Source organism: Bidens hawaiensis, unplaced genomic scaffold, assembly GCF_021521415.1.
Source record: "Bidens hawaiensis isolate Kalapana, Puna unplaced genomic scaffold, B.hawaiensis_p1.1 tig00059883_1, whole genome shotgun sequence".
In the NCBI taxonomy this organism is placed as follows: Eukaryota; Viridiplantae; Streptophyta; class Magnoliopsida; order Asterales; family Asteraceae; genus Bidens; species Bidens hawaiensis.
Genome location: NW_027500779.1, coordinates 22,070 through 49,668, shown reverse-complemented (window position 1 = coordinate 49,668; position 27,599 = coordinate 22,070). Strand labels below are relative to the sequence as shown.

General features: G+C 36.6%; 3 protein-coding genes and 1 non-coding gene across 4 annotated transcripts; 2 read left to right on the top strand and 2 right to left on the bottom strand.

The window, feature by feature from the left end:
• Positions 1-538: 538 nt before the first annotated feature.
• Positions 539-639, top strand: LOC143602813 (U6 spliceosomal RNA). The gene has a single exon (XR_013147922.1). It is a non-coding gene; the product is annotated as a U6 spliceosomal RNA (small nuclear RNA).
• A 7,712-nt stretch (positions 640-8,351) lies between these two features.
• On the top strand, positions 8,352-14,450 carry LOC143602809 (uncharacterized). Its single transcript, XM_077079800.1, has 5 exons — positions 8,352-8,378; positions 9,496-10,831; positions 12,219-12,488; positions 13,473-13,628; positions 14,107-14,450. The coding sequence occupies exons 1-5, from the start codon at positions 8,365-8,367 to the stop codon at positions 14,224-14,226; spliced, it is 1,896 nt and encodes a 631-aa protein (XP_076935915.1). The 5' UTR covers positions 8,352-8,364; the 3' UTR covers positions 14,227-14,450.
• A 3,592-nt stretch (positions 14,451-18,042) lies between these two features.
• Positions 18,043-20,138, bottom strand: LOC143602811 (cytochrome b6-f complex iron-sulfur subunit, chloroplastic-like). The gene is made up of 5 exons (XM_077079801.1): positions 20,054-20,138; positions 19,745-19,974; positions 18,780-18,897; positions 18,402-18,584; positions 18,043-18,290 (listed from the first exon to the last, which is right to left on the bottom strand). Exons 1-5 carry the CDS (start codon positions 20,090-20,092, stop codon positions 18,189-18,191), a joined length of 672 nt encoding a protein of 223 aa, XP_076935916.1. The 5' UTR covers positions 20,093-20,138; the 3' UTR covers positions 18,043-18,188.
• Positions 20,139-23,675: 3,537 nt separating this feature from the next.
• On the bottom strand, positions 23,676-27,267 carry LOC143602808 (ubiquitin carboxyl-terminal hydrolase 14-like). The gene is made up of 17 exons (XM_077079799.1): positions 27,041-27,267; positions 26,628-26,964; positions 26,396-26,490; positions 26,166-26,299; positions 26,010-26,066; positions 25,847-25,924; positions 25,671-25,725; positions 25,558-25,587; positions 25,353-25,433; positions 25,057-25,255; positions 24,918-24,975; positions 24,704-24,826; positions 24,508-24,596; positions 24,324-24,413; positions 24,081-24,245; positions 23,879-23,994; positions 23,676-23,810 (listed from the first exon to the last, which is right to left on the bottom strand). Exons 1-17 carry the CDS (start codon positions 27,212-27,214, stop codon positions 23,691-23,693), a joined length of 2,001 nt encoding a protein of 666 aa, XP_076935914.1. The 5' UTR covers positions 27,215-27,267; the 3' UTR covers positions 23,676-23,690.
• Positions 27,268-27,599: the final 332 nt, after the last annotated feature.

Sequence of the window (27,599 nt, the reverse complement as noted above, 5' to 3'; positions counted from 1 at the left end):
GGCTTTTGCTACTTGTACTTGTTCCTCCACCTCGTACTTATTGTACTCATCTTTTGTACTACAAATAATCAAATAATATATATATTTCTCGTCAGTTAATTTATATAAAATAATACATTATTAGCATTATTTGTATATTTTTTGAATTTTAGAAAAATATATATTTTTTATACTACTGATTCTACTTTTCGAATAGTTTCTTACTTTTCTACAAAGAAAAAGTGTATGATTCAGTTCAGTTTTAAAAGGCAAAACCCGATGCTGATAGAACATAGGGTAGTAACTACATATAGTGAATTTGCAATGCTTTTTTTAGCAGAAGTATAATAGGTGTCTTGCATGTAATACAACTACTTATGATGTGTGTACATCTAAGATTTTTTCATAAAGATGCCAACAAATTTGGTAATATAAAGGTAAATACGCATATTCATATATAAATACGATGATTCGACATAAAAGTTTTCAATTTGAGTAATTTAAACTTGGGTTTGGATGTATATAGGTATTTTTGCATGCAACAATATCAAAGAAACAAGCTGGCATCCGATAAATTTGGAACGATACAGAGAAGATTAGCATGGCCCCTGTGCAAGGATGACACGCACAAATCGAAGAGACATTAAGTATCACCTTTGTTTGGAATTGGTCAGGCAGGTATATAACGTTAAACTTGGGTGTGTTAATCAACATATTGCTTATAGTATATTGAGTAGTAGAATCTATTTGGACTTATTTTACAAAATTGCAAACTAGTTGGGTTGAAAATATAGATGGGACAAGTCTTGGAGGGGTGAGGTAGAATTTGTTTTATTTGTTTATTACCTTGAAATCTTACATTGGTAAATGTTTTACTCAGGTACCTTTATTTCAACATATGGACAATTTGGTCCTCGAGAATATATGTGATCGTGTGAAGTCCCTCATTTTTACTAAGGGAGAAACTGTAAGTCCACATAAACCCAAACACAAACTACGTTGTAAAAAAATTTGAAAATAATCAATATAGCCAATTTGGTTAAGATAATTGCAAAATAAACATGACCTTTAACTTTCTGAACAATCAAAGCGTGACATGTGTCATTTTGGCACACTAGATTGGGTCACTTTGGCATAGTAGATTTTCATCTGGCGTGGCGCAGCTTATTTTCAATAGGAGCCATTTCTTGATTTTAAAGAAAGCTTAACGATATTTGAGTAAATAAAAAGGTCAAATCACTTTGTCAAAGTCAATGGTGAATTACAATTTCCCCTAAATTATGCTTGAAGAGCATTATATATCATGTATCAAAAAGTTGTGTTTCGGAGAAATATGTCAACATGCCAGCCCACTTGACATATTTACAATCTAATTATAAAAACCATTGAACATGTTATAAATATCAACCAAAACCTGATTGTTTTCGTGTTGTGTAATTGGCGTAGATAGCAAGAGGAGACCCAGTACAAAGAATGCTCTTCATTGTAAGAGGCCATCTCCAAAGCAGCCAAGTACTCCGAGACGGAGTAAACAGTTGTTGCATGTTAGGCCCTGGAAACTTCAGCGGCGACGAGCTCTTATCATGGTGCCTTCGGACACCCTAGAGAGACTACCACCATCATCATCAACACTCGTCACCCTAGAGACAACTGAGGCTTTCGGGCTAAAAGCCGATGACGTTAAATACGTGACACAACATTTTAGATAAACATTTGTGAATGAAAAAGTTAAGAAAAGTGCACGATATTATTCTCCAGGGTGGCGGACTTGGGCTGCAGTTGCGATCCAATTGGCCTGGAGGCGGTATCGTCACCGTCTCACTTTGACATCATTGTCGTTCATCAGACCAAGACGACCTTTATCTAGGTGCTCTTCGCTTGGGGAAGATCGGTTAAGACTCTATGCGGCTTTGTTGACTTCACCTAAGCCGAATCATGATGACTTTGACTTTTGAGATCGTATATTCATGGGATGCTTGTAGTCGTGTGTGAAATAAATAGAAGGAACTATATTTACAAATGAAATATGTTCATTTGTTTAAAACTCTTGCCATTATTTCATGAACTCAATTTAGTACATTTGATTTTAACAGTTGTGCTATAGTTTAGGATTTTGTTGTCTGGTCGACTGGTTTTCGCATAATTTCTCGACCTCACTTGTTGAACAGGCTAAGAAGGTTTGGTTTAGGTCAGATTTTTTAGCACATAACAGTATCCTTCTTATTTTTGTTCCCCTTTGTAGAATAACTTGACCCAGTAAGATAAAACCAATATGTTTTTACTAGGCCAATTCCAAACCTTAAATCGAGCAGTAAAACTTGAATTTTCAAACCGTAAACCAAACCATGAAACATGTAACCCGGCATAGCCAACTAATTTGGCTAGGTCGTTCGTTAGGGCTGGTTTCAAAGGCTTTTAAGCATTCTAATAACATATTTTGTGTTGAATTAATCTTGGTTTTGGATTCTGATGAAGGTCCATAAGATAAGTTCAAGGTTGAGTCCACCGTGCCACACCATTTGTCAATGAGCAACCAAGCTTTCCTTTCAGCTTCACCATTCATCTTAACTCGAATTTGGTCAGAAAGAATCACATGGGCTAAATGTTGGACGAATGAATAAGATGTATGTCTGTGCATGGAAATGCGTATGAATAGAAGGACCCATGGGTCAGACTTATCCTATAAAACAACAACCATTCAAGGTCTCATAAGTCATAAGGTAAGCCCAATTGGCACATACCCTTTTTTGTATTATTGTTTGTTTTTATCCTAACATCCGGGGATAATCTTTTCTTATTTTTAATTTGGGAATTAAAAATACCCTCAAATGTTTTATTTTGTTATGATAATTATATTCTTCGAATTTGATTTGGATAAAGAACGGGCCAAATTTTTGTAAGTTTTTTGAAGTAGTATCTATTGAGAACGGAAAATCATGTAACTAGTTATCACCATATTCGTAAATCTACTAATTTTTGTATGGTTTTATATACGTGAAACTACTTTTATGTATCGCCTTTTCGTCGCTTATCATTAATAAAATTAATAAAATGTTTGTTTTGTTAATAAAGTTGGATTAATACACAAAATTGGCTTGTATATTTCGCTAATTTTTATGTATTTTGTTGATATTTATGCATTAACTTTAGACGGATTTAAAACTAGTTTCATAACTCTTAAGCATTCATAGACCAATAGATCAATATGAAACTGTGCATCTTTATATATGACTATGATCCATGCATATTGAAGCTTGGATCACAATCATAGATAAATACACCGACTCATATGTTTCAAGGAAATGAGAATCATTAGGCATTGCATAACATATATTTATGCTTTAAGTTAAGTTTGCTATAAACATGGCTATGATTTTATTTGAGTTTTTAAACGGGCGGTACGAACATTTTGTTAAATGTTTTTGAAGGCCAAACATTCTTATAGTAGGTTCATAGCATTTACAGGGTGTTCTAAATGCATCATATCGTCGACATCATAAACATAAAATGTTGAAAGTGTACAAATTGTGTTAAATGCTAGTTTACAATGAGTTGGTAGCCAATTTTAATGGTGGATTTAGCAACACTTTATCAAAACAAATAAAAACATTTCTTGATTATGTTCGAGCTTTTTTCATTTCTTATATCACATTGGACCCATCTTCGAATTTAACATGATGGTAGTGTTTAGTATGCAATAATTACATACTGAATGAAATCGACCATTGTAAGGGAATGAAAAAAATATAATGTTTAGTTGGTCAATGGAATGAAATCACTCATGACACAACAAACCATTTATCCTCCACCCAATGCTTTTTTATTTCCATTCCATTCCCCCTTTCACCATATTTTATTGGCACCACCACCACCGCCGGTGTAGCGTGTTGTCGCCACCACCACCATCACCATCAGTTGACCATTGTTGCCGCCACCATTGGTTTTGGTAATTTTTTTTTGAGCATGGGTGTTTTGTCATTTGTAATTTATCCTTTCATCTTTTTCTATCAAACAACACAATATAATGACTCATCTTATTTTCACATGAAGTTAACAACATGTTAACAGAATGATAATGACTCATTTCATTCTCTTGCCAATTCTATTTTCTCGTCCATTTTATTGCCTACTGCCAAACATATTAATAAAGTTTTAGCAAGTAGAGTGAACTTCACTTTAGAGGAGAATATTTTTTAGATACATTATTCAATCACATTAACACATGTTTTTCATTATTCAATCCAAATTTTGGTTCCAATTTGGTGCCTATGGTATCTATATTAATACCTAATTTGTTCATCCCAACCGCCGACATCACCACCTTCGCCCACCACTGCCACTACCACCTTCAGCGACACCCGACCATCGACACCACCACCGCAACCAATTGCCGCCACCACCACCACATTTATATTTCATTTCTCCTGTTTTTTCTTCCGATTATTAAACAACGTAAAATAATAATTTATTTGATTGATTCTCACATGCTAACCAAATTAGGCAATGAAATAATAATGATTCTCACAACCAACCTCCGTTGAACATATTCCTCCGCCAGCAATAATAATTCAATTAAGCTGGTTAAAATGCCTTCTCTTACACCTAATTATTATTCCCCACCGATTATCTAAGCGGTAATTGGATTAAAATGATTAAGAAATTAAAATTTTGTTTAAAACTAATACGCATTTCTTTGTATGTCTAAAGTAATAATCGGTTTAGGGTGGCGGTCAACCATTCTAATTCTTCTTCTTATTCTTAGTGCAGTAGCAAGGTTATCATCCTGCTTCACTGCAACTATAACTGACCGCTCAACCGCCACGCCAACGCTCCACATATCCTATCCCACCTTATCCTCCTCCTCCTCATTTTCTTTTCACATTTAAAAAGGAATCATCATCAACTAAAATTTTGAAGAAAATAGTTTGCCCGCCAGGTGTTTGACAAAACGCCTCAATGAAATAATCTTTGTTTTTGGTGTTTTGAGGAGGGGAGAGCAACGGGTGGTTGCTCTCCTCCTTCCTCTTTGGTTCGGGTGTTCATTCCTCAAACTCAACTCGAGTTTTGTTTTATTATTATTTTTCTTGGTGTGGTACTTGGCTACCAGGGTGTTTTGTGGGTCGGGGGTGGTATGACCGGGGCTATTGAGGAGGTTGTTTGGCCGTGTCCGTTTAGAGGCTTCCACTGTTGCCCGGATGGATTACCGGGGTCCAAGGGGGTTCGATTGGCCGCACATATTAAGCGGCTTCATTTGTCATCGGATGACAAGAAAGAGACCTTACGGGAGGCGATCTCGACAAATTTGGATTTGTTTATTTCGGTTGGTGAGGCTTTAAAGGTCTCGCGTAGGTGGATGTGTGGAGCGTGTATGGAGTCACATGCTCTCCGTCGGGGGTGCCATCATGATGACGGGTCGGTCTGGTACAAGTGTGTCACGGGAGATGTGGAGGAATATATAGTGGGGATTGCGAAGCCACATGTTGGGAGGGAAGTTGTCGCGGTGGGAAGGGTGGAGGTGGATGTAGCTCTCCTTGAGCGTGTCTTCACTCTTCCTATTACGACTGTTAAAAACATTCCTCATAGTTGTCGTATGGCTTTTTCCCAAGCCTTAGTGGGTGCTCTGGGTAAGGTGGCGGCTATGCCAGAGTCTGTTGAGGCGTGGGTGAAACTGTTGTTGTTACCCACGTTGCACCTTACGAGTTTTCAGACCTTCTAATCGTCAGCAACGCAGGTCTGGCAATAGAAAGTCTGAGCAATGCCGAATTATTCAACGGTCGCTATCCGCTTGGGGTGACCGTGACGGTTTCTTTGAGCTCCTTATATCGCTTTTTAACCAACCCCTAGGAGATGCCCCGGGTGGTGATGCGTTTGTACCCGAGTCTGACAACGCCGGGTTGGGCGCCAATGTTAAACAATGTTTGCGAAAAGTTGCGGACGGGCATTTCACTGCTGCGGTCAAGGTATTATGCTCTTCAGGGGTTGCACCTTTCGGTAAGGATACTTTGAACGCTTTGTTGTCTAAGCATCCCATCATGGCACCTCCGATTATGCCTGCTTTCTTGCTTTCTGAGTCTCCCCTTGTCGTGGACGTTGATAGTGTGCTTGGGTGCATTAAGTCTTTCCCTAAAGGGACTTCGTGTGGGCGGGACGGTTTGCGAGCCCAACACATTTTAGATGCGTTGTGCGGAGAGGGGTCTCCGATTGCGGATGGTTTGCTCAAGGCTATCTCTGCGGTGGTTAATTTATTTTTGGGGGGAAGGTGTCCTAAGGTGTTGGCAGAGTTTGTTGCGTCTGCCCCACTTACGCCGTTGCTTAAACCGGACAATGGGATTAGACCTATTGCCGTTGGGGCCATTTGGAGGCGGTTGGTCTCTAAGGTGGCTATGAGGGGTGTCGGGAAGGAGATGGTTAAATACCTCGGTGACTTTCAATTTGGGGTGGGAGTCCCCAGTGGGGCAGAGGCCGTGCTTCATAGCGCGAACAGGTTTCTAAATCAGTTTCATTCGGATGGGTCATTGGCTATGCTTACTGTTGATTTCTCCAATGCCTTCAACTTAGTTGATAGGACGACCCTTCTACATGAGGTTCGGAGTCGATGTCCTTCCATTTCTCTTTGGGTGGATTTTTTATATGGGCAGTCGGCTAGGTTATATGTGGGTGATACTTTCATTAAATCCACCACTGGGGTTCAACAGGGGGGACCCTCTTGGGCCTCTCCTTTTTGCCTTAGCTTTGCACCCACTTGTTCACCAAATCAGAGATCGGTGCAAGCTTCTCTTTCATGCTTGGTACTTGGATGATGGCACGATTATCGGGGATACTAGAGAGGTAGCCAAAGCATTAGATATTATCAGGTCTGAGGGGCCTCGTTTGGGTCTTGAATTAAACGTTAAGAAAACAGAGTTATTTTGGCCAACATGCAATGGGGTGAAGGCACAGGAGGGGTTGTTCCCTTGCGGGATTGGAAGGCCGGTGCTTGGCGTGAAACTCCTTGGTGGTGCTGTAAGCCAGGATGCGGGGTTTATCAGCAGTTTGGCTATGAAAAGGGCATCTAGCGCTGTGGAACTGATGAGCTGTCTCCCAAGACTTCGGGATCCTCAATGCGAGCTTCTTTTGCTTCGCTCATGTATGGGAGTCGCCAAGCTTTTGTTCGGTTTGAGAACATGCCAACCTATGTATGTGGGGGAAGCTATTTCTATATTTGACAATGGTCTTCGGAGGGCGATTGAGGACATCGTGGTTTGTGGAGGTCCGTTCTTTGGGGATCTCCAATGGAGGTTGGCATCACTTCCGATCCGTTATGGGGGGTTGGGTCTCTGTTCGGCCGAGGATGTATCTACATATGCTTTTGTGGCTTCGAGAGCACAGTCGTGGTGTTTGCAAGACCATATTCTTCGGGGTTGTGATATTTATGGGTTGGACTCTGATTATGGGTGTGCGATGGATCGTTTACGTACTTCACTTCCAGATTTTGATCTTAGCGGGTTCTCTAATAAGGACACCGCCCCCCCCCCCCCCCCTAAAGCCCAACATGTTGTGGCGAGTGCCTTATTTAGTGGAATCGTCAAGAGTTTAGAAGTGAAGTTTGATCTATCCCCTCGCCAAAAGGCGGTGTTTGAATGCCTTCGGGCTCCTCGGGCTCAGGATTTTCTAACGGCCATCCCCATTGAAGGATTAGGCCAACGTATGTCGGGTTTGGAGTATCGGGCTATCCTTAAGTACCGGTTAATGATCCCTATGTTCCCGACGGATGAACCTTGCCCAATTTGTCGTAAGGTCTGTTTGGATTCTTTTGGTGACCATGCGGTGCATTGCAAAGAATTGCCTGGTTTTAAATACAGACATGATCTGGTTAAGGGATGTTCTGTGTGATGTTCTTAAACGGGCAGGGATTTCTGCTAAAAAGGAGGCCCCTGTTAACTTTCTCACGGATCCTATTGAAGGGAGGTCTACTTTACGACCAGCTGATATTCTTGTGTTCGGGTGGGCAGGGGGGAAACATGCCTGTGTGGATCTTACAAGGAGTGTCTCCTCTTGTTGGGCTCAGGGACCGTGGGTTTGTTGTGGGTCAGGCTGCGTTGAAGGCTGAATCGGGCAAAGTTGTTAAACACGAGAAAGCTTGTTTAGATAATCAACATGTCTTTCTACCATTTGCCTTTGATACATTTGGTTTTCTGGCTCAAGAGGCTGTGAAATTTTTGAGTAGGGTTCAGCGCGTCGTACACGGAACCTCTTCAGCTTCTAGGTCCCAAAGCTTCGTTTTTAGCAGGATTGCTTTGCTGTTCAAAAGGGGGTTGCGGCGCAGCTTGTTGCCCGTTTGCCTGCCACTTTATTGTAATCGTTTTATAGTAAATTATATAAAACTTCGATTATCTTCTGATTTTCATGGCTATCTCAAGGTACGTAACGTGGCTTATTATTTCCTCATATAGCATTATAATCGTTTCAGTCATCTAGTTATGTTTTTTCGCACTTTGCAAAATGCTTCCCCGTGCAAATCATTAAATAATAACCAGCTACTTTTCATAAATTAGACAACCGTGGCTTAAAATTAGGGCTTGTTTTAATCCTAACTCATCACTAGCACGAATAACGAGATTATAGTCGTATAATGATTGGCTGATTGTTTGGTGTTGCAATAGTCTATTGTCTTCTCTCGTCTATTAGGCGTTATCTGAGCACATATTATGTTCCTGCAATAGTTACTTGATATATATGCATTTCCAAACATGTACATCCCGCCTAGGGTTGTATATAAACCGAAACCGAACAAGGCCTTGCTCATGTTCGTCGTCCAAAGCCTTTATCGGACAAGTGAAAGCCGAACGGAATTTCTTGTTCGTGTTCGTTCAATATGGAAATGAACATGAATAGTTCATGAACACAAACTCATTTTTTGTATTTGATTTGGCTAACCGAGAATGGTCAGTGCCAACGGTTCGGCCTGGCTACCAAGTTTGTGTTAATAGTCTTGCATAAATAAACAACAACAGCAGCCATACTCAGTGAAATCCCACAAATGGCAATGCTATAAGCAGGGTCTGCGGATGATGGCATGTGGGCAAACCATACCTCTATCCTGAATAATAGAAAGGTTGCTTCCAAAGAGACCCTTAGCTCCAAATCGTTTTGCTTAAATCTATATGATAATATTAGAAAACTCATTAAAAAGTATTGAAATCTTTAACAAACAGTTATAAACAAAAAACAAACATAAACGAACATAAACAGGCGTAAACGAACAAGTTATTGAGCGTTCAGGAACACAATTGAACGGACATGGCCTCTGTTTGTGTTCGTTCATTTAGTTAATCGAACGAAATTCCTTGTTCGGTTCGTTCATTTATTAAACGAACGAACTTAAATGAACTTCCCACCAAACTGTTCATGACAATTCGCCAAATGTTCAGTTAGTTTACAGCTATAATCCTGATTGTGTAAAGTATGGTATCTGTGTTATTTTAACTATCTCACATGTCTGGCATGCTAACAGAGGTGACATATTATTCTATGCAGGTTAGTAGCTCTTGCCAATGTTAAAAGGGCAACACATTCCTTTCTCCTGATCAATAAGACCTCTTTCTTTGAAGTAAACAATCATGGATCCCAATTGGCAGTTAGGCTTTCCCGCTCCTATCATAAACTATATTCACAATATAACATTCATGGAAAACGCCTCACTTGCCATGCATTCCATCAAGCAAACAGAACCTTATGGAGTTATAAACATTTTCAAAGATTATATTTCGTATCAGCAAGTACTAAAGTTTCACACCATGCTCAAATTGCATGGAGAACAGTTTCACAGATTTGTACGTATAACTGGCCATCACAATCAATGAACAGGATCGCTTGTGCAGTTAGCTTTGCTTTGAGTAGATCACAGCTGATCGGTCCTGGTATATTAGCTTTTGTGTTAGGTGAGCTGGCGTGCACACAAAGATCATGGGCCGAAGCTGATGGGTTTTCTTATAAAACTGATCTTTACACTCACGCGCAAGACGGACGCGTTTACTTAACTTCGTTTATATTCTCTCTTGTGGAAGTTTTAATATTATGTTTTAGAGCAGTATACTTAGCTTTTTTATTTGCACCATCTATTGCTATGGCTCCATTTGCTGACTCGTTTGGTGTCGAGTTTCGTAAGAAATGGTTACGGTGTGTTCATTACACTTTAGAAAAGGCAGGGCCCGCATTTATCAAATGGGGCCAGTGGGCAGCTTCAAGGCCCGATCTTTTTCCTAACTATCTATGCACCGAGCTTGCGGACCTTCAAACAAAAGCACCAGCACATAGCTATGCTTACACAAAGAAAACTATAGAAAAAGCATTCGGTCGTTTATTACCCGAAATATTTGAAAATTTTGAGGAAGAACCGGTAGCTTCTGGAAGCATAGCACAAGTTCATCGAGCAACTTTAAGGTTTCGTCATCCTGGTCAACGTATCAAGCCGATTCTTGTTGCAGTTAAGGTTAGACATCCGGGAGTTAGTGAAGCAATTAGACAGGATTTTATATTATTAAATTTGTTCGCGAAAGTGTCGGCATTTATTCCTACTTTGAAATGGTTGAGACTTGATGAAAGCATACAACAATTTGCTGTTTTTATGATGTCTGAAGTTGATCTTTCCCGAGAGGCGGCTCATTTGAGTCGGTTTATATATAATTTTAGACGATGGAAAGACGTGTCATTCCCGAGGCCTTTGTATCCACTTGTACATCCTGCTATTTTGGTGGAAACTTTTGAACATGGTGAAAGTATTTTGCATTATGTTGATGAGCTTGAAGGACACGTAGGCATTAAATCTGGGCTTGCTCATATTGGGACTCATGCACTTCTAAAAATGATTTTGGTATGTATTTATATATTCTTGTTCTCTTTCCTGCCTTATATATATATGTAAGTATTAAGAAGCCAAATGATATTTCTTTCTAGATATAACTAGTAACATTTTTTTATTATAAGTTTTGAAGGGCACTTGCACCAAAATGTAACATACTCTCACATTTTTTTCCATTGTCTGCGACTTACCTTACTGCTTGCCATCATATGTAAAGCACACTTATATTTCCATGTTATTGTAATTAACATTGTCATATACTAAGTGGTGCTCGAGCAGAGTCCCTTAGCCATCATATGTAAAGCACACTTATATTTCCATGTTATTGTAATTAACATTGTCATATACTAAGTGGTGCTCGAGCCGGGGGTCTCACCGGAAGCAGCCTCTCTATTCCTCTATGGGGTAGAGGTAAGGTTGTCCACATCTTACCCTCCTCAGACCCTACCATAGCTTTGCTATTTGTGGGATTTACTGAGTACGATGATGATGATATACTAAGTGGTGCAGTTATTTTACATGTAGTTGTACGAAAATAGTCAAATACAAGCATATTACATACAATATTGAAATCTTTATATACGATAGAAAAGAGTGAAGTATGTTACTATGTTACATCTCACATTTTCATGCAATTTAAGTGTTTAACACTGATAGGCCTGTAGATGAACCAAACTAACATGAGCGAAGCAAGTTCATGCTCGCTCTTATAACTTTAACTGAACAAACGAACGATTAAACAAACGTGGTTTTCTTATTGTGTTTGTTTATGCTCATGCGTGAATACTTATAATAGTATAAACGTTTGTTCACGAAGACACGAACGGTCATAATAGAAACATAGATAAGCGAACATAAGTGAGCTAAAACCAACTAAAAGTAAATGTAAACAGCAATGTGTTGGGCCTAAAAAGTTAAAATGATTATATTAATGAACATAAACGTACGAACTTAAATAAACGTGAAATAATTAACATGAATGAACACGGACAGACAAACATAAACGGACTTAAATGAACAAACAAGACACATGTTCACGTTTGTTTGTTTATCTCAATGAACTAAATTTTTTGTTCATGTTTTTTCGTTTATTAAATAAACAAACTTCCCGCCAAACGGTTCACGAACAGTTCACTGAACATTCAGTTCATTTACAGGCTTGAACACTGATCTTGCATTGAGGTTTTAAAGATATGTTATTATGTTGTTATTTTTTTAGTATAACTTAATGAAATAATGTATAAAGTAGATATAATTTAGGAATTCTCTTTCAGAACAATTAATAGTTTGCAAAAATAAACTATAGAAAAGCTTAATCCTTAACTAGACTCTAAACCACAAAATGTGCTTATTTGAATGATCATCTAGCCCCTAAATTCGTTTCAATTTGCATTTTTAGGTTGATAATTTTATCCATGCGGATATGCATCCTGGAAACATTCTTGTAAGAATGAAACAGGGTAAAGCTTCAGAAACAGGGCTGTTTAAATCCAAACCTCATGTAATATTTCTTGATGTTGGGATGACTGCTGAACTTGGCAAAAAAGATCGAGTCCATCTGATCGAGTTTTTCAAGGCTATTGCTCTTCAAGATGGCTGTGCTGCTGCCGAACACACGCTTAAATTTTCCAAACATCAAAGCTGTCCGAACCCTGCAGCATTCATTAAGGTCAGTCAAACTCCTTTGACTTCTGTGTGTGTGGTTGTATTGTATTTACCTTATATAATTAAACATTACTAGTAAAACGTATTGATGCATTGTGAGTGTAAAACACTGTTCATATTACAACTTGATTAAGCATAATGTACAAGCCATTTAAGCCTGAGTTATTTAAGCTACACTATGGCTTCTAAAGAAGTTATAGCCTTCTCATATTTTATCTCTTACCCTATACTTAAGTGTATATATTATCTTAATATTTTGTTGGCACAACGCCATTTAAGCATGAGTTATTTAAGTTACACCATGGCTTCTAAAGAAGTTACAAATTACAGTATAGCCTTCTCATATTTAATTAGACTAACCATTTAAACCCTATACTTTTGTGTATATATTTTAAATATATTTTGGCAGTTGGCATAACCATATTGTGACAAGTGTCCCACTCATAACCTTCATTTAGCTTATATCTTATAAAATATGATGCTTATAAAACTTCGAGTACACCGTTTTAATGTGCTTATTTTTGTCTATGTTTTTATTTAAGCTCGTGCAAAACAAAGTTGTGTGTGATAATGTACAAGTCGTTGAAGCATAGACGAACAAGTCACAAAAGCTTTTTTAGGTTTTTTATGGTTCTATATACCTAAATAGTTTTTTACATGCTTTAGTATTTGAATTAATTATAATGCTAAATCTTGATGGGTTATGGTTTTACACAGCTTTATCTTTTGGTTAAATTGATTTTTAAAGTTCGATTTCATATCTTTTGTTTACGACGTATTTGAATTTCTCTTTTTTTTTCCTCTCTTTTTTATTTGTTTGAATTTATTTTAATTACCAAAGCGATACGTTTTGATATTTCAAATGGACCCGCTACAACTTGGTATGGTTCTCTTTATTTACTAGTTTATATAAAGATATGTTTTTTTATCTTGTATAGATGTTTATAGTTTCTTGAAGTGTGCAATCTTAAAGAAAGTTTTGTGACAGGATGTTGAGAAATCATTTAAGTTATGGAGTTCTGCAGAAGGTGATTCCTTAAATCCCGCAGACTGTATGCAACAGTTGCTTGAGCAAGTCAGGCGTCATAGACTTAATATTGATGGCAATGTGTGCACTGTAATTGTAACTACTTTGGTTTTGGAGGTAATTTCTTACATCTATGAACAATTTTTCTTGACTTTTTTTCTTCTTTTTTAGTGTTAACGGTTTGGCCCGGCTGGTTTTTTTAAGGCGTTGGGCCCAACCGCTACCTACGGTTCAGAAACTACAAACCAAACCGGTCGGGTTGGGTGGGTTGATCAAACCGGCCAGTTTTATGGTTTGAAACTGATTTTTTAAATTATTTTGTTTCAAAGTCATTAGTTTGGTGTAAAAAGTTGAAAAAGATAAAAATGTTTCAAGAATACAATACTTGTGTTTCTAAATATGAAAAACACAAATTAATAAAAAGATTAGACGTAAGTTCCAAACCATCCATCGAACAATATAAATTTTAAACCGGCCAATTTGCTTTGGTTTGATCAGTTTCAACGGATTATGAACAACTTCTGTGCTTACCAATGTTGATTATTCGGTTGACCAATTTTCGAAATTTGGTTGAGTTTTCTTGATTTTGGTGCAGGGTTGGCAGAGGAAGTTGGACCCTGAGTATGGTGTGATGCATACATTGCAAGATCTTTTATTTAAAACAGATTTGGTAGAGGATTTATTCTATACAATTGAAGGACTCATGGCTCCATAACAAAAGGTTACATAACCGTTCCTCCCCTAAAAATGTTATTTTTAAAATGTGTTTTTCAGGAATAAGAAAGAAAAAAAGAGTTCTAGTACTACATGATTTTATTGTATTGTAACCAACAATAAACACACCAGCACCCTCGAGATCGGAAGGGGCGTTTTTGTTTTTCATTCTGATCACTTTTTGTATAACTCAAAATGTGTTTAATCCTAGTCGATTTTGATTTTGATCTTGATCTGGCCTCGTGTGGTGTAAAGAACTTAACAAGATTGTAAATGTGTCAGAAAAGAAGTAAAAACGTAATTGAGTGCAGAGTTGACGAAACATCAAACATTCGTTTGATGGGATTTCATCAACGCTGCCCTCAATGATGTTTTAAGTTCTCTGAGAGTTCGGCCCGCCAGACTTGACAGGATCGATTTATGGTTCTCCTGATTAATGAGATTATGCTTATATAGTTGTTATATGTAATGGTTGATTGGGCTTTTGCTTCAATAAGAATAGTAGTTGATTTATGTAGTACGCATCAAGCGTTGTACTTCATGTGTTAGCTTACATGGGCTTTTGCTACTTGTACTTGTTGTTCCTCCACCTCGTACTTATTGTACTCATCTTTTGTACTACAAATAATCAAATAATTTATATATTTCTTGTCAGTTAATTTATATAAAATAATACATTATTAGCATTATTTGTATATTTTTTAAATTTTAGAAAAAAAAAAGATATTTTTTATACTACTTATTCTACTTTTCTAATAGTTGCTTACTTTTCTACAAAGAAAAAGTGTATGATTTAGTTCAGTTTTAGAAGGCAAAATCCGATGCTGATAGAACATAGGGTAGTAACTACATATAGTGAATTTGCTATGCTTTTTTTAGCATTAGTATAATAGGTGTCTTGCATGTAATAAAACTACTTAGACTATCCACAATGCTACGGGTGCCTTTAAGAGCCCTTAGATGCCATATCATCGCCACATCATATCCTTTATAAATCCTTCAAATCCCTCAAACCATCTCCAATGCTAAGGGCGCCCTTAAGGAAAAATCATCTATTTAATTATTTATATGCTTGTAAACAAATTGGTGGTATTATCATTGAAAAGAAAACTGAAAAGTAATAGTTTGGCACAAAAATCCCAAATTTGATAAGCCCTTGCAGTCAGGCACCTCTTCATTTGAGGATATCCTCCAATGGGCATGTGATTATAAAAATACTCCATGTCATCAAGGGCAGAAGATTTAAGGGCGCAATGGAGTTGGTCTTATGATATGTGTACATCTAAGATTTTTTCTTAAAGATGCAATTTGGTGAATCAATGTCTCTTGACTATAAACATGTATTGTGTAACATCCCGAAATTTCTAAAGTAATATTTAATATATTATTTTGTCGGGTGAAATAAATGAGTTAGTGGAACAGCATAATATGAAGACTTAGTAGGATAATTAGATGGGTTTGGATATCGACCAAAAGGAAATATGGGCCTTCGGTCCATGGGCTTGAGGGAGTATAAATACCCCCTTAAACCCCAATCCTTTCATTTTCCATCCATTTATCCATCCTAATCTCTACACACCATCTTATAACCCGAACCAAGATCCGAAGGCGAAAACCCGAGCTTGTTGGTGCTGGAACGTTGTGACGGACCAAAACAACATCAAGGCTTAACCTTGTTCGTAGTTCGACTCGTTCAAGGTACGTTTATAGTTAGAAATCGTTCGTGTAGGTTCGGGTTGATTTGAGAAATGATAGATCTGAGTTTGTATGGTAAAAACGAATCCAACAAGGCTAATCTTACTGAAAATGGTTATGATTTGATGGGTTAATCGATTGATAAAAAGAACCCGTAACCTATATGCCTAAATCGCACCCTTTAAACATCAATGTTAGGTCGATTTGATGGTTGGGGTTTGTAGGCGCTGGTCAGACGATCCCGTGGGTACCTAAATCGAGTTATTTGGTTAAGAAACGAAGGTGATTAAGGGATTTAAGAACGAACAGTAGCTGCAGACGACAACTTCGCCTGCAAGCTAAGTTCGCCTGATGAACTTCGCTTGCAAGCTAAGTTCGCCTGATGACAACTTCGCCTAAAGCCAAGTTCGCCTGATGACAACTTCGCCTAAAGCCAAGTTCGCCTGATGACAACTTCGCCTAAAGCCAAGTTCGCCTGATGACAACTTCGCCTAAAGCTAAGTTCGCCTAAGGTTTAACTTCGCCTAAAGCTAAGTTCGCCTAAGGTTTAACTTCGCCTAAAGTCAAGTTCGATTAGAGAATAGATTAAAACGATAAGTAAAAGTAAGCTAATACTAGGCCACCAGATTAGATCAGGCGAGTATTGATACGTGTAACTTATACAGTCAGCCGAGCTCAGTTAAAGAAGGGATTTACAACTATCGAAAGAAGAAGCAGAGTTCAGGTGAGTTTCTAGCCCCATTTCCTTGTTATGTTTTCGGGGCTGTGTGCATACTCGATGTGAAGTGTGAATACACTTACCTTAAGTGGTAAGTGTATGCTATAGATGTTATACGAGGTAGCTATTATATAATACTTGTTGGTGCGTGAACGATCTTCGGATATTGCACGCATCGCCAAGGATAGTAAATTTCCAAGTGGTTGATAGGGTGTATGAATGTTATGATGTGACTTGTTTATTACGTAAATAATGTGCTGATAGGAAGTGGGTTATAGACAAGTAGAAGTATAGTGTGATAGAAGTGGATATGGGTCTAGTAATAGAGTTAGGGGCATAACGTGAGCACGTGGTAGAGTGAGTCTATGCGTGTCTTCGTTATTAAAGTGGCATAAAGTGGCACAAGTGGCATAAAGTGGCATAAAGTGGCACAAGTGGCATTAAGTGGCACAAGTGGCATAAAGTGGCATAAGTGACATAAAGTGACATAAGTGGCATTAATGGTTAAGCTGTAGGAGTAATTAATTGGCTAAGCTGTAGGGGTAATTAAGTGGTTGAGAAGTAGCGGGTTAGACAGTGGGTTAAGTGTCTTCGGACACGTATATGATGCATGTAGTGGTTGTATGATAAGTTGCTTGATTAACTAGAACTCACTCAGCGTAGCTGACTGTTAGTATGCACGCAGGTGAGTAGAATGAGACAGCTAGCTTGAGCGGGCACATGGTGGGCGAATAGGAGACTGGCATCTGAAGACTCAAGATGTTTTAATGTAATTGACGTTTATTTTGAAAGACAAGAATGTTTAATTAAGGCAAGTTTTGGATTGTTGTAACGTTTCATGAAAGTTTTTGTATTCCGCGAAAGTTTTAATGAACTCTGATTTGTAAGAACTATGTTTATGAGTAAATCCGACGCTAAAGTAAGGCTACCGGGTTCGGGGCCTTACATATTAACTATAAACGTGTATTGAACAATAATATATTGTCGGGTAAATATTAAACTTTAAGGTCGAAATTGGAAAAATATGAAGTTTTAAAGTTACACATGAGTGTAATGGTAATTACTTGGAATTGTTTTTAACTAAAGTGGAAAAGTATTATAGTTTAACTAGCTTTAAAGACAATCTTACACATTTGTTGAAAACTTTTGATTTTACACTAGTATATATATAGTTGGGGTTTTTGAATTTCTTAGACAGCAAATGCGGAATAAGAGGGTAGATGTGCAAGAGAAATCCGTGTGGTTTGGGTGAAGGAAGTCATGAGTGTGAGACGAGAAAATAGATAATTGTGTAACATTTAATAGGGGAGGAGAGAGATAATGTTGGGTTGTGCTGACAAGAGAACAATCCGACTAAAACGGAGGCGTCTGTAATCTCACGCTATGCTAATGCTACAAGGCAAGTTTACGGCAATAACCAAATAATATTATTGGTGGGCATGTAACAGATTTATAAACTTATAGGATACAAAAATAAAACGTGAAGTGGTTTGTACATATCTTGATTCTGGAACAAACAAAGCAAGAATCCCAACTTGATGAAGAACATTCTAAGCCCACCATGGAGCCTCACCGGTTCTGAAATCAGTCTCCACCCATGGAACAAACACCACCTTCCCATCATCAATATCCGCATGAGCCAATGCCAACGACTGTTAACAATCCGAAAAACATCACATCCTTACTCGTAATTTGCACATCCAAACTTGTGCATTGTCTAATATAATACTAAAAAAATGAACAAAATGGTATGAAGTTCTTACCAGAGGAGCAGGACCCCTGACAACTTTGCCTTGGTTGTTGTATTGAGAACCATGGCATGGGCACATGAACTTGTTCTCTGCCTTGTTCCATGGCACCACACAACCCAAATGGGTGCACACTGCGTTGATTCCATATGTGGCTAGTGTTCGGTCATTCTCGACCACTAGGTATGTCGGGTCTCCCTACAAGTTTTTATGATTTAAACCATTTCAAAGTCGATAAAGAATTGAATATTTTAAATAAACCATAAGAAATTGATCAAGTCTAGTCGAAACAACACTAACAAGATAAGAGTTTACTACAAAAGGTGAGATAGTAGCCTAGTTGGTCATTTACCATTAACCATATGCTAGTTATTATGAGAAAAGGGAAGTTACCTTTAGACCTTGAGAAAGGGTGCGGTCACCCGGTCCATGGGTCTTTAACCATTCAGTTGCAACGATGTCGTTGCCAAGTGCGTCCTTTGCGGGGGTACCACCACCGCCACCTCCTGAGCTGTTTTATATAAAAACACAATTAAATTTTTGAGTGTTCTGATCGGTTACAAAGTAAAACCAAACTTGGCTAAGGGGTATGGCTCAATTTTTGTTACTTTTGTTTATTGGTAAAAGTGATCGGGTCAACTCCATTTTAGTTAAAAATTCCTAGCAAATTTAAAAAAAAATAAAAAACAACCTTGTTAATTTATAACGGAGGACAAGTAATATAATTGATAGTGCCCAACTAAAGTCATTCAAAGTTTTCATCACTCAACATTCATTTGGTATTTTAGCCTTGGCCTTGCATAAATAGTTAATATATGTTAAATAATATAGTTATAATTAAGTGAGCAAAAAATGAAACATATATGAATCCTAGTGTGACTATCTACATATTTAGTCTAGTTTAGGCTTTTTTTCTTTAATTGAACAATCATGAAATTGTTTTCTTCATTTGGAAAAGGTAATAATTACTAAATAGTAATCAAGATACATATAGCCTCTTAACAGTCATTAACAGACTACCTTTTTTCTTAATGGTCATCTTAAGTCGAATGGTTAAGAGGTTCAGACTTAAGGTTATCTCCTCCTAACCATTAAGAAACTATGAATCATTAAGAGATAGCCTTTAATGGTTATCTCTTGTTCATTCAGCCTTAACCTTAAGGTTACCTCCTAATCATTAAGAGACTATGAATCTTTAAATCGGTCTCTTAAAGAGGATAACACCTATTGAAAATAATGACAAGAAATATAACAAAAAATTATGATATATGGTGCTTGTTAATTGATTTAGTTACTTGGATGCATTATTATATATATTATTATTGAACTCAAATACAAGAAATATAATATAAACGTACCCAGGTGGAACAAAGAAGTAAGTGTAAGGAAGTAACATCCCGGTGGTGGGTAGACCAATAGCACCCAGAAGCAGCAAGTTCAAAAGCTTCCTCTTCTCCATATCCGGTACCCGATCAGCCGGTATGCTAGCCGCCTGACACGTCACCTTCATACCTCTTTCTCTTCCGGCCACTTTGATGGATGATGATTTTGGTGTGGGTAAGAAGGGTCCATTGCTACCAGATCGTAACTGTAGGTAGGTAGGTACGTGTAGTTAATTAATTAAGATGCACACAAGGTTTTCATATTAATTAATATCAATTAATTACCTGAGTAGAAGTTGCTGGAGAGAGAGTGAAGGCAGCCATTGTTCAACTGAAATGAGATATTGAATCAGAGTGTGTTGATAATATGAATAGTAGTAATGGATAAAAGGAATGGTGGATGGAGAAGAAGCATTCTCGTTACATGACCACACATTCATATTCTGGATATCACTTCTTTTTTTCTTTTTCTTTTTCTTTTTTTAATTATTTTATATATTTCTTTTATTTTTATTAATAAATAAATATATGGTACGTGGACAATTGGCGAACAAATATTTCATTATTTGTAACTCCGAGACTCTTTTTATACCTAAAATGGGTGATTATATGATTTTCATTTTTTTATAAAAAATAACCGTTTTATCTTTTATTAGAATAAATAAATAAATGATAAAGTTATAAACTCTGATTATGAAGAGTTGGGTATTGGTAATCTGAGTCTTATTCCGGATTGTTGGGTGTCACCGTGTTTGATATCCATATGGTGTGGGAATTGGATTAGGGAGGAGGATGGTGAGCCGCGAGGGTGAGATGGGTCGAGGTAAGGGTGAGAGATGGTGGTACAGGATAGGTGTTGGTGTTAAGGGGAGAAGAAACAAATAACACTTAATAAGAGCTTCTTCAATTGTGCCCACGTGACATTATTAGGATATACAAACCACATTTTCCATTGAGATGGTGTAACTTCTTCCATTAGTTTGTGAACAAGAACAACACTTAAGAGTATGCCATATTCACACTTGATATATAGATTAATCAAAGGCGGTGCAACTCCAATGCACTACTTAACATTGATTATGAACCCCTTAGTTCTTGTTTTGACTTGTTTAGGACAAAAACAAGATAGTTTGCTTCCTTTTTCTGTTTTTTATTCTTTGAACGGCATAATTTGCTTATTTAATTAAAGATCTTAGTTCCAACAGTCTAAACACATTCATGATATATGAGAAACACATTCACATGAACATCTTAGTTCCAACATTTAAAACGCGTGATCTTAATTTCATTATAATAATTGAAATTAAAGATTCCTAGTGATTTGTAATCATCAATGTTGAAATTTAACTTAAAACTCCATTTATGACAATAGAACGCCAAAACTAACGTTTAGGGGTTAAAATTAGTTTGTGAATCGTGTAGAAGAGATTTCAAAACTTTGGATGGTTAAAAAACCTAATAGCCAATAATTGAACTTCTGTTTAGTTGAAATTTTGTTGATCCTTCTATAGTTCTCTACATCCGTCAATATACAGGCGATTTGGTGATGTTTTTGGTGACTCAAATGGGGTGATACGGCCTTCACAAAAAGTAAGCATATTTTAACCAGTCCTTTTAAGTTTGGCTTGATGTTTTAATGTCCTTTTAATCCAAAGTTGATCAAGTATATCTTTTTAATCCTAAATCAACACAATTTAACATTTTGGTCTCATAATTGGAATAATGAATAAGCGATTACTGATGTGTCTTTCGAAATATATATCTATGTGGTCAATATATATGTGGGTTGTCACATGAGGTTTTGGGCCCGAGTGTTTTCAACAAAAAGTTTTTTTTTTTTAAATAGAAGAAAAGTTTCCTCCAACACAACCTTTTGAAAGTTTGTTATATTAATAAAAATACAAGTCAGTTTGTGATATCTTAAGGATAAACACCAATTTCTGTTGAAAGTTTTGTTAAATTTGTTCACATTTTAGTTAGAAATAAGATGAATAACCAACATCTTGAATTGCTAATGCAATAGCCCAGCAACTAAGAAGAAAAGAGGGTTGTTCAAAGAAAAACGTGAGTTTAAACAATATGCCTACCGGAAATTCTGTTCTTGGCTTGTTATCATATGTTGGATCCAAGTGTGTGGGTGTTGGAGTTCACATGTAAAGACAAACCAAATGGATCAAGGGTGGTTTAGCCTTTGTAAGTCTTTAACTAGTTTGAGTTTTATTAATTGCTTATCTATTAAGAAAGGACGGGGTTTGTCTTATAATAAAAGAGGTACTCTCTTCTTGATGCACTTTATATTATTGTGCCATATTCCTAAAGGTGTGATCAGGATTAAGCCACGTCGCAAGACCTGCCAAAAGAAAGGGGGTGTTTCGTACGGAGAGTACAGAGAGAATTCTTCAGCACACTAAAGTCTAGTGGATCTGGTTTCATATTCATGAAAAGTCGGGGTTGGAAGTTGAAACATGTTATGAAACTAAGACAACTTATCTTATTAATAACAAGAAAGAGTTAAGACACCTCCAAGACCTCTTACGGTCTATATTTTCAAAGAGAGAGGTAGAAAACAAACACTCTTATGGATGTTACCGGAATATCTTAATGGGTAAGATTAGGTTATATGGGTCTTACCTATTTAATGGGTTGTGACTTGTGAGTTTGTTTATTTGCTAACTTCAATTTCTGTTTTGGTTTGTTTAATCAATAAAGCGTCGATCAATTATTCTTGATCAAAACCTGCATTTTCATTCTGTTTCTTTTCATTCGAATCGACTCTGGAAATGGTTACGGGGGATGGGAAAGGTTAGTGGCCTAACTCCTAAGGTTTTCTACAACTCACCAGAAAACTAAATCCAACAAAACAAGCGTATAATGTATATGAACGAAGGTAACAAGGGATCGGTTGGGATTTTTGTTTCACTTTTTGCCAAAAGTGTATAATATTCATTTTGAAAATAAGTTAAAACTAATTATATAAATTACTTATTAAAAAATAAGTTAAGTAATTACACGAATGGTCCATGCGGTGAAACCTCACATCTCCAACCACTCTCTCTTTGCTTTCATCCATGGTCCAATAACTTAACATTAATTTCAACTGTTAGATACACACGGACATTTTGTACATTTACCATTTATAAAAAACCTAAGTATACAAAGGTAACTACCAAAATGACCTGCACATAGCTGTTGAAATTAGCTCCGTTAAACCAATGACCTCGAATGAAAGCGAACAAATGCAATTTGGAACAAAATCCGCAAATGTTTAAAGCTTATAGCCCAAATCCGTATTTTGTGTTTAACCAAAACAACCATCCATATAATTTCCTTTTTACTAATTATCAAGTTTATATAACTCCATAAAATTGGTACTTGAGATCAGTTAAATTTCCAGAACAAGAATGTCATATATTCTTTTATAAAAGAAACCCCAACATTTGACAGATCAAAGACCAATTGAGTTTTAAACTTTTACCTTAATCATCATCACATAACAAGAAAACACATTCAGTATTCCAACAACGTTTTCATCACTTGAGATCAATTTTCCAACACAATTCGGTAACAATTTTTAACCATCAACCTTTTAAGCACCGACCCTCTCTTTTCCTTTCCCCTCTTCCAAACACAAACCAAACTCCCGATGCCAACACTCAGCTCCGGATCCTCTCATAAAAGTAGAGGTATGCCATGTCTTTTGGAGGATTTTTAGATACGCCCACTTTATCATCATTAAAGATCACCCACCTTCCTTCTTTGTATATGTGTGCAACATAATGCCCGCACTGAGTCGAGGTACCCATGTGACTCACCAGCCCAATCAGTCGGTATTCCGCAAAACATCAACATTTATAATATTAATATTTTTCATCCATATACAAATAAAGTATAAACATGTAAAAAAAATCATAAGTATAGAAAACTAACTGCCATCCCCATCAGATAATGTGGCTTCTGCACTGCTTGATGTTGCAGCATCCGCCATAGATACATCGGCAGTTGGGTTAAATATCCAATCTGTCGCCTTCTCAATGTCGCCACCCTGTCGTAATAGTAGTAAAAGTAAACAAACAGATACTATAACGAATAAAAGAAATTACAAATATCTACCGAAGCCTTAAGCGCCTTGCGAGCTATTTCTTCATCAAATCCAAACGACACCAGTGTAGCAACTTTCGATGGATCAACCTCATTTTTGGCCTCTTTATGAACGGGAGCATCAATGTCTACAAGTGGAAGAATAAACCCATAAAAATACTAATCTTAAATAAGTAAAATGAACGAATCTTGTAAATAAATAAACAAACAAAACCTGGATCATCCATGTGTGAAAGCAACCAGTTCATTGCTTCTTCGACCCCGGCATTTGAAGTGTTGATTGCAGCTTTTTGGCAATGAAGATGATTAAATCCCATTGAAGCAAGTTGAGAAACAATATCTTCATTAGGCAAAAGCTTTGTTGATTCTTCCTCACCTCCTGTTAGATATTATAATTATTAAACTTAAATTATATATTATATAATTATATTATATAGTAGCATGAATATTGACATACCATCTTCAGGTAATAACTCTTCGCCTGGTTGAATACCTTTGCTTCGCATGTGACTAATGTCTATGACATCATCAACATCTATGTAGACATCTGAAACCAGAACCAAATATGCCAAAACATGATTTTACAATAATTTAAAACAAAAAGAAGAGAATTAGAGATAGGTGTGTATATATGTATATACCAAGCTTCTTGGGCACCCACCCAGCCTCCATAACAAATTTCCTCATATGCAGCACTAAATAATCAGGAAATGTAGTCAGACCTGCAGTTCTATTGAGAGGCAAAAAAACGTAACAAATAAATAAATAAGTCTAAAATAAATAAATAAACGCAAAAACATGCACATGAAGAATGTAGTAGAAAACAGAATAGATTACTTGATAGCAGTTGTCCTAGATTTTAATGCAGTGCTATAGAAACCTTGCACGTCTTCTGGGTGAGAAAAGCTATTTAAGCAATCACTTAATGGCACCCTCGGCCGCACAATTTCATCCGAAGATCTGTTAAAACAATAATTTATTTTAATGATCTGTGTGTGTTAAATTATAAGAAAAGCCAGTAAAAAAGAGGGTATATCTCATTCTGACTTACATTTCCTTTCCCTCTGCCTCTTTCTGACCCTTCATTTTGTGAAACTCTTCTAGCTCCTCTGAAATTTATATAACCAGTAAAAATTGGTATCGAGCAAGTAAAATTTTAATAATGTAAGGGATAAAAGTTTAAAACTCACTTTTGTTGGTAGCCTTATCTAATGGAATATTTAAGGAAAGAGTGTAGTCGTTTCTTTTATTATAAGCAACCTTCCCAGAAGGGCACTGAAGGCGCTCTTCAATATCAAACTTGAAACTCCTTGCAGGATCCGCTTCAGGATTGCTAGCATTAACCCGTTCAACTTGGTCAATTAAATGTAGGAAAAACTCGAGTGCATCCTATAAACAATTTAGTGTCAGTAATCTACAATAAAAATAAAACAACAAAGAATATGAACAAACTAAAGAAAATAATGTTCCAAATATTTGATAACACCTGTTGACGCATGGTTGAAAATTCGGGATGACTGGCTGCAATTACCGCCTTGAACATTCTGGGACGAATGCCTTCTTGTTTCTAATATACAAAGTTGCAAAAGATAGATAAAGTATAAGAAAAGAAATGAAAAATAACCCCAGTTTCTTTATAGATGAAAACATAAAGAACAAGTAGAAAATGGAAAATAAGTTAAAAAACTTACAGTCTTTGAAGATGAGTCCACATTATCATTCTGAGTAAAACAAATAAGTGATGGTCAAGTCACAATACAAGAAAGAAATGCAAAATAAAGCTAAATTACTATCATTAACATACCTGCACAGCTGGAACAGAATACTGACCAGAAAGAAGACCATGGGCAAGTTTAGTTCTGACAAAGTAAAAAAGATAACTTTAGAAAGCCATGGAAAATCTCTCATAAATCTTAGTAATTTTAAATCTGACAAATTTAAAATATTTGGTGGCAGTCAATTTATACAATAACATCTTACAATTGCATATTCAGGTCTACGGTTGGATCAGCAGGAGCATTAATAAAAGCCGATTTCAAACTTTGATTCTTGTAGTATCTGGAAAAGGTAAAACAATATTATATAAAAACATGAAGAAATTGAGACAAGCATAAAGATTATCAAAAAGCAATTGTATACACACCGTGAGCAAAACGAATGAGTTGAGAAGATAACTTGCATAGTTGCAGCCAAATAACAACTGCAAGAAACAAACCAAATAACAGAATCATGAGACATTAGCACAAATGATTATAGTTTTAAAAAAAATATATATTTATCATAAAAAAATAATGATTACCTGTTACCAAGATTAGTAAGTCCAGTATACCCGGGTCCAAAAACCGGTTCAACTTCTTGTCCACTTTCTTGAATCCGATTCCAGTCAAAATTTGTATTCTGGTCAAGTTCCTTTTCAGCTGTTGTCATTTCTGTCTGCATTTTTTATATAAATCATATTTCAATGTCCTTACTTAAACATCCAAAGTCCAAACAATGTTTATCAAGATACCAAAATAATAATATGCTTACCTTCTGCAAGGAGGAAAAATCGATACCAAAAAATGCCAAGTGATCAGCCAAAAGAGGATCAGTCACACTTTCATCCTCCGGATAAGAAAAAACATCTGAGCTGCCATAATATAGAACTCAAAATTATATTTGAAAAAACATAGTTTGCAATAACTGTATGTGATATACAAATGTACAGTTGCAAATGTTCATGATGATGACTTGGCAATCTACTTAAAAAAAGTAACATTACCTGCTCCTTCCAGATCAGAAGTTATTGTTCCAAGTTTAACAGCAAGTGGATAATGAGTTTCATTGTAATGTTCAATGGCATGGTTATTACCACCACTGCCATCCCAAAGTTTCCGCCCACACAGAATCATTCCGTCAGTTAAATTCAACCATAGATTTTCAGTTTTGTCACACTTGGCACATTTCCATCCAGATGGAGGAATTACGACACCATTATCTATCTGTTTTAAAGTCAATGCATGTTCACTAATTTGCTTTTTATCAGCTGTCCATGATGCAAGTTGCTCCTTACGTTCAGCGCCCTCTGCAATCAGAATTGCATCAACTGCCAACCTTACCTGTTAAGAAAGCAAAAATTAACCTTTCGTACTGAAAAATCATTTTGAAGTAATAAAGTAAAAGCAAAAGAAAGACCTTCTCAGGCAAAGCCACTGATGGAAAAGGGAAAGTTGCATAATCTGGTAATATAACTATGCTGTAAGTTTCATCATATTCGGGTTCTTGGTTATCAAAACCTCCATCAATCCCTACAAAAGTAAGCCATAAAGTTTGAATCAGCCATGAAAGTTCAATTTTCATAACGTTCATTAATTAACTGAATAATCCCATTACTAAAAGAATGATATATGCAATACCTATAGCCAATAGACTAGGCTTCTTCAAAGGTCTATCTTCAGAAATTGGTTTCTTTGTTTGTTTTATATGCAAATAAACCGGGTTACCAGTTTTCTCAAAATTCCAGCCAACATAATCTTTACCAAAAGCAAGAAACGTGTTCATGTCCACAAACAATCCACCTTCCGAACTCTGAAAAAAAGAGAAACGCATGTTATAAAAAAAAAGGACATCAGGTACAGAACATCACACAATGAAAGTTTAAGAAACTGTTAAAACCAACAATTTGTAGACATTATTATAATGCAAGAGTGTAGTAGCATTACTCCCATTAATCTAAAGAAGTCAAAGATTAGTT

Bases quoted from the DNA above. Each gene is read 5' to 3' on its own strand.
- LOC143602809 (XM_077079800.1), top strand. The intron at 12,489-13,472 runs GTCAGTCAAACT...GTTTTGTGACAG, and splicing joins ACCCTGCAGCATTCATTAAG to GATGTTGAGAAATCATTTAA. The intron at 13,629-14,106 runs GTAATTTCTTAC...ATTTTGGTGCAG, and splicing joins TAACTACTTTGGTTTTGGAG to GGTTGGCAGAGGAAGTTGGA.
- LOC143602811 (XM_077079801.1), bottom strand. From the start codon at position 20,092: ATGGCTGCCTTCACTCTCTCTCCAGCAACTTCTACTCAG. The intron at 18,585-18,779 runs GTAACTTCCCTT...AAAAACTTGTAG, and splicing joins CCCTTTCTCAAGGTCTAAAG to GGAGACCCGACATACCTAGT. The intron at 18,291-18,401 runs GTAAGAACTTCA...GATTGTTAACAG, and splicing joins TCAGGGGTCCTGCTCCTCTG to TCGTTGGCATTGGCTCATGC.
- LOC143602808 (XM_077079799.1), bottom strand. From the start codon at position 27,214: ATGAACGTTATGAAAATTGAACTTTCATGGCTGATTCAAACTTTATGG. The intron at 24,827-24,917 runs GTAAGTCAGAAT...TTGTTTTAACAG, and splicing joins GAGGCAGAGGGAAAGGAAAT to ATCTTCGGATGAAATTGTGC. The intron at 24,414-24,507 runs GTATATACATAT...TTCTGGTTTCAG, and splicing joins GTGGGTGCCCAAGAAGCTTG to ATGTCTACATAGATGTTGAT.